At 39.8% G+C, this 6,054-nt stretch overlaps 1 protein-coding gene across 1 annotated transcript; it reads left to right on the forward strand.

Moving 5' to 3' along the window:
* Positions 1 to 623: 623 nt before the first annotated feature.
* Positions 624 to 3,733, forward strand: lgsn (lengsin, lens protein with glutamine synthetase domain). Its single transcript, XM_057362821.1, has 4 exons — positions 624 to 653; positions 767 to 1,397; positions 1,506 to 1,675; positions 2,498 to 3,733. The coding sequence occupies exons 1-4, from the start codon at positions 624 to 626 to the stop codon at positions 3,683 to 3,685; spliced, it is 2,019 nt and encodes a 672-aa protein (XP_057218804.1). The 3' UTR covers positions 3,686 to 3,733.
* The last annotated feature ends 2,321 nt before the right edge of the window (positions 3,734 to 6,054 follow it).

Here is a 6,054-nt window from a genome sequence, read left to right on the forward strand (position 1 = left end):
AGATGTCAGTGATAATTTGTATCAAAATGCTCAGGCATTCTACAGCAGTATACCATGAAATAAAATAGGCTATCAAAATTAGGCTAAATTAAATATAAAGAGTTAAGTAAAAACAGAATTAAATAATAAAGAAGATATTAAGAGGTGTTTTAAGATGCCGAAATTAAATGATTGTATTGCTATTGTAAGGTATGTGCGCAAAGCCTGCAAGTGCAAAATCTTTAATTTTGCCACTGCATCATTTTTTCGTTTGATTTAAAGAATTTTGACGGATCCCACTCTATTACAGGGGTAAAATGTGTTTTATTTTTACTTTTTTGCTTATATTTAACAGCAGGTGCTTTGCATTAACTTTGCTGTGTATTTATTTGCAGTAATCTTTCGGCCAAATAGTTGCATCTTTCTAGAGATCTGATGAATGAAGTGTTGTGCGCTGTTGAAAAGAGCTGATGCGCAAAACCTCACAATAGATGAGTGGGACTGAACAGCCTGGACGCTTCATGGATCAGGTTGGGGAGAAAGGGAGTAGATTGGTTTGTTTTGGTCTCTGTTGGTCAGTTGAGTGGGTCACTTTGATTGGGGTGGATGGTTGACTTTCCAGGCATTTACATAAGAAAACCATAATGCAGGAATCAGAGGAATCCAGAGATAAGGTAAAAAGACTATTTTCTTGATTGAGATTTTTTTGTGTTCTTACTAACTTACTTTTCTGTTGTCATTTCTGTTGAAATTTGTTTAAAGTAATTGTGCAATTATTTATGATCAGGAGAACATTCCAGACCAGGTGGATGGGGGCACTATGAGTGCAGAAAAGAAAAAGGGTGCAAAAGCCAGTAAAAAACACCTTTCCTTTGACTTGGAGAGAAAAGGGATATCTGTACCCGTAGTGCCATCAAACGTACCTGTTCCAGACCCCTCAAACAACCCCATTCTTATTTCCATCGGCCCTCCACATCATCAACCTTCTGTCTCCAGCGAGTCCCAGTACCAGGGTCTCTCACGAGAAGATGACTACACCAACAGTGATGGACGGAGAAGGGAAGGCGTGCACTGCTATCCTTCGACTAGGGATGGTGGCGTCCCCAAAAAAACAATAGCAGAACTACAAAGCAAGTTACATGAGAGCTTCCTGCAAAGTGCAAGAGATGAAGGCAGGAGCTACCCCCCGTGCCAAAGAGTGGACTGTAAACCAGACCAGATTTCATCCAAAAGTTTCAGCGCCTTCAAGCCCTTGTCAGAGTTCTCTAGGAGAGCATCCAGACTAAGGGATGGAAATTCATCTAACTGGGATTCTGACGGGTCATCGGGTACTGATGGGCCACCGAACAGATCTTCGGATGTGAATTCACCCACTGTTGAAAAATCTTATTGGGGTGAAGCTGGTGCATTACACACAGGTCAGTTTTTTGCTATTTGTAGTTTGGAAACTTCATTCAAATGCTTTCAATACACACGTTTTTTATTTATTTATTTATCTGTCTGTCAATTTTTTATATTTCCACCAGATAACAAAGAGCACTTACAGGCGCACTCGTTTGCATCTCAAAACTTCATCTCTGATGTTGAGCACATAAAGCAGCACATTTCTCGGGAAAACATAAGCTTCGTTCGCTTTGAGGCTACTGATCTTCATGGTGTATCCCGGTCCAAGACAGTTCCAGCTCGGTTCTTTCATGTGAGTGCCTTATTGCAATTTTTTATTTATTTATAGGGGTGGATTAGACTAGTCCTAGACTAAAATAAATGTAAGAGCTGTCCAAACTGAAAACAATTTACAGTGACATATCTTAAGTTAAAATACATCAGTGCCTTTGCGTTGTCTTAAAACGCACACAAGTAATGTTTTTATTAAGGCATGTTTGTTAAAACTACTTAAATGTCCTAATTTAACTAAGGTCTAGTCCTGGTTTAAGATAATCCCTGTCTGGGAAACCGCCCCATAGTTTCCTTGCAGTTGTATATTTGATCAACATATTGTACTTGTAGTTTAGATTATTGTGTCCAAAAGAATGAACAATATCGTGATATAAACTGAATGAAATGCACCCTTATGAAAAAGGAGCTTCACAATGTCATAGAAGAACCATTTTTGGCTAAATGGTTCCATAAAGAACCGTTTATATCTGAATAACAGTTCTGTTTCATAAAACGTTCTTTGCAGTGGAAAACGGTTCTTTAGATTATAAAAAAGTAAGAAATAGTTCTCGTAAGAACATTTGAGTGAATGGTTCTTTGTGGAACCCAAAATGGTTCTTCAATAGCATTGCTGTTTTGTAACACCTTTATACAAGAGTTTAAATAAATAAATAATGCTATCAGTCAAATTCCTTTTTAATTTGGTCAATTTTGTGTTCTCTTTTTTTGGCCAATGAAGCACATTTCAGATACAAGTTTAGGGAAGGGAAGAGAGAGCGAGCTTATGACCATTGTCTTTAAATATCACAGTTTTAGATATTGTGAAGTTTCAAGTATTTATAAACATTATTTCTTATTACAGGAAAAGGCTGTATATGGCATTTCAATGCCGAGAAGTTACCTAGAGTTAACCCTAAGCCCCCGGGTTAATGAGGTTGATCATTCAAGTTCCCCCAACTTTAGTAGTGACGTTCTTCTGGTCCCAGATCTCTCCACCTTCCAAATCCTCCCGTGGGCAGACCAGACAGCTCGTCTCATTTGTGACCCCTGCACTATCACAGGCATACCACTGCGAACGTCACCCCGCCTCATCGCCAAACAGATGCTCAGCCAGCTCCAGAGCATGGGATTCTCTCTCCACTCCTCCTTCACATATGAATGCTGCATTTTTGGAGCCCCGGAGAGAGTGGGACCCAAATCTGTGTTCTTCCCCGCCACTACTCTTTTGAGCACCTATGATCTGCCCTTCCTACAGCAGCTTGTCAGGGGGATGTATTACATGGGCGTTGATGTTGAGAGCTTCTCATCTGCAAATGGACCAGGGCAGATGGAGATTTGCTTCAAACCCAGGTTCGGGATCGAGGCCGCCGACAGCGCCTTCACCTTCCGCACTGGAATCAAAGAGATGGCCAGGAAGTATGACTACATCGCCACCTTCTTCACGGATGACAGCATCCACAATTGCGGGTTGCTATCACATAGCCTTTGGGATGCCAGTGGCAGAAGAAGTATCTTCCACGTTGACAATGGCGAACTTTCAGAAATGGATAAGAAATGGCTCTTGGGTCTTCTCCACCACTCAGCTGCTCTAAGCTGCCTGCTGGCTCCGGGGATCGGTTGTCAAAATCAGCTGGCCAGAGCCAAAAAAGATTCCAAGCACCAGCTTTATGCCACGTGCGGCTGCAATGACAACAGCTGCACCTTCAACGTGAAGGTTCACGGTGGACGGGAGACACACATTGAGAACAAGCTGGGAACAGCCATGGCCAACCCGTACATAGTGCTGGCAGCCACAGTTGCAGCGGGACTGGATGGTATTAGACGGAATCTCAATACCGACCACATCCTAAACCGAGCTTCAGTTCAGCAGAAACACTTTCCTGTTCCTGTTAAACTGGAAGAAGCTTTAGTGGCCCTGGCAGATGACAGTGTGATCCGTGGAGCGCTGGGAGAACCTTTTGTGCAGTATTTCATTGCAATGAAATGTATTGAGATTGAGACCCAAGAGCAGGATGCTGATAGAAACAAAGGACTTGAGTATTTTATTTGAAGATATAAGGAAATTACTGAATTTGATGGATGGTGTTGTGTATTAAAAACTGAAGACATACATTTCTTTGTCCTCTGATTTAGTATGGGAGACAAATAATCTCACTTTCGCCAAAAAGATTTAAAAAATAAAAACATGCTACTGGCTGGATTCTGTTGTCAGATACTGATTTCACTTACAGTATTTTAATCACATGAGGTCAAAATGAATTTTTGTCTTTAAATGATACAGTTTGTATTTGTTTAAATATATTTGTATTAATACATTGAAAGAACCCCCAAGACGTAAGCAGAGAGCAGCCATCAACATCACCACTGGAGACCTTTGCAGGGCTTACCTGGATTTAGACCTTGCTGTCTCTCAGTTTCAAAGGGGACCGGTATCTGACAGCTGAGAAGTTTCTGTCAGATACCGTCCCCCCTGTGTCCCATAAGAGTCACAGTTCATACAGTACATGTTACAAACCTACACTTCTAACTTTTCACCCCAAAACACGTGGGTTTTTCAGCCTTTTCATTTGTGCATGATCAATGAGGGGATGTATTCGGACAACCTAGAATGTTATTGTCACATAAGGTTCCCCTGTCTTTAAAAAGAGGAAAAAAAATCACAAAACCAGGCCTTGAACCTAGAACCGTCAAGACGTGAGCAAAGAGCAGTCATCCGTTCTACCACTGGAGACCTTTACTGTGGAGGGCCTGCTTGGATTCAAATCTTGCTGTCTCTGAGTTTCAAGGGGGAACGGTATAATTTGCGGTAATGGTGCACTCCATGGAGACAAGAAGAAAAATGTGGATAGTTTGGTGGGAAGGTGGGAACTTTGCACTAAAGTCTATTCATTTAAGTGTTTCCCAAGCACAGTAAGTTGATATAATTACTGCATTTATTTTTTATGCTTATTGGTAAATATGATCATAACTGCTAGTTACAGTAAGTTCCTAAATTTTCATTGCTAACATAATCTCTCATATTTTAAGACCAATTCTAAAGGAAAATGTTTGTCATAGTTCTGCCCCATCTTGTCTTGCTTTCTTGACCTAGTGGCAGAACCATGACAGAACCTCTTGTTTTATGTGGAGAGAAGCGTTTTGACCCTGTTGGCCTTCCACTCGCCGGTGTTGCGTCTCTGTTCCCGCCCTTTCGTCTCCTCATTATTGCTCATTATTAGTTCATGCCCCACACCTGTTCCCTCTTGATTTGTCCCACTTATTTAATGCCCCGGTGTCTTCTGTCTTGTGCTGGATCTTTGTACTGTCGTGTGTGTGTTGCGTGTGGTGAGTGGTGAGTTCATGTCTTGTCAGTGTAGTCTAGTCTTTTGTATTTTATATGGTAAATGTTATTTTTTAGTCCTGTCTAGTTTAGTTAGTCCGTGTTCCTGTTTTTATTTTTGTTATTTTCCCCATCGTGGGTTCTTGTTTTATTATTATTAAAGTCCTGTTTAACCCCTTGCCTCCTGTCTGCACTTGGGTCCTGTCTCACCTCACCCGAGAATCATGACAATGTTGAGCGTCCAACAGGAAATCACTCGCGGTAATGGCACCCTCAATGAAAACATAAGAAAAGGTGGATAGTTTCAAACTTTGCACTTAAGTCTATTCATTTCAGTGTTTCTGAATTTATGAGGATGAATTTTGTTATTAATAGCACCTGCAAATGGAACACAAATGTGTGATGCCTGAAATGACAGAAACCGTCCATCATTACTCAAATGATTCACGGTTGTGTTAGTAGAACATCCAAAACAGCATTATGTGAATACAATTGACCTTTAACAATACAGATATTTGGTAATATTAATTTGTGTAATATAATATAAACTAATATTATATTACATTTACTATACTGTAAATGTGTATTTACCCATTTAAAAAATTGATAAAAACATAGTTTCCAAGCTATACATTTACATCAGTATGTGTGTTTCCTATGAATGGAATGGAAACTATACCTTTACGCTGCTAATGCAATGCTCTACCAAATGAGCTACAGGAACACTTGAAACAGTATCAAATGTGCTTGTAAGTAAGAACTTTATAAGTTAGAACTTGATTGTCACTGTGCATGTGCAGTAGGCCTACATGTACAAAAAAAAACATTTAACCTTTCTTTCACTGGAGACCTTTATATAGCTTATATTATGGATAGTTTTATGAAATACTTGAGTTCATTTTCACTTTATTTGTCACGTTTATTGTATTAATAAAAAAACTGTCACATTTATTTACTATAATGATTATTTATCATGACCGATTGGTTTGAGACGCTAATGATACCGAGTTGTACATCGGCTGTAACACTAAGTTTTGTAAAGTCTGTTAAATGAGCTTGTAATGACCTGCTCAGGTCAAATGATGTCCTGTTGCATTCAA

Source organism: Triplophysa rosa, linkage group LG20 (assembly GCF_024868665.1).
Source record: "Triplophysa rosa linkage group LG20, Trosa_1v2, whole genome shotgun sequence".
In the NCBI taxonomy this organism is placed as follows: Eukaryota; Metazoa; Chordata; class Actinopteri; order Cypriniformes; family Nemacheilidae; genus Triplophysa; species Triplophysa rosa.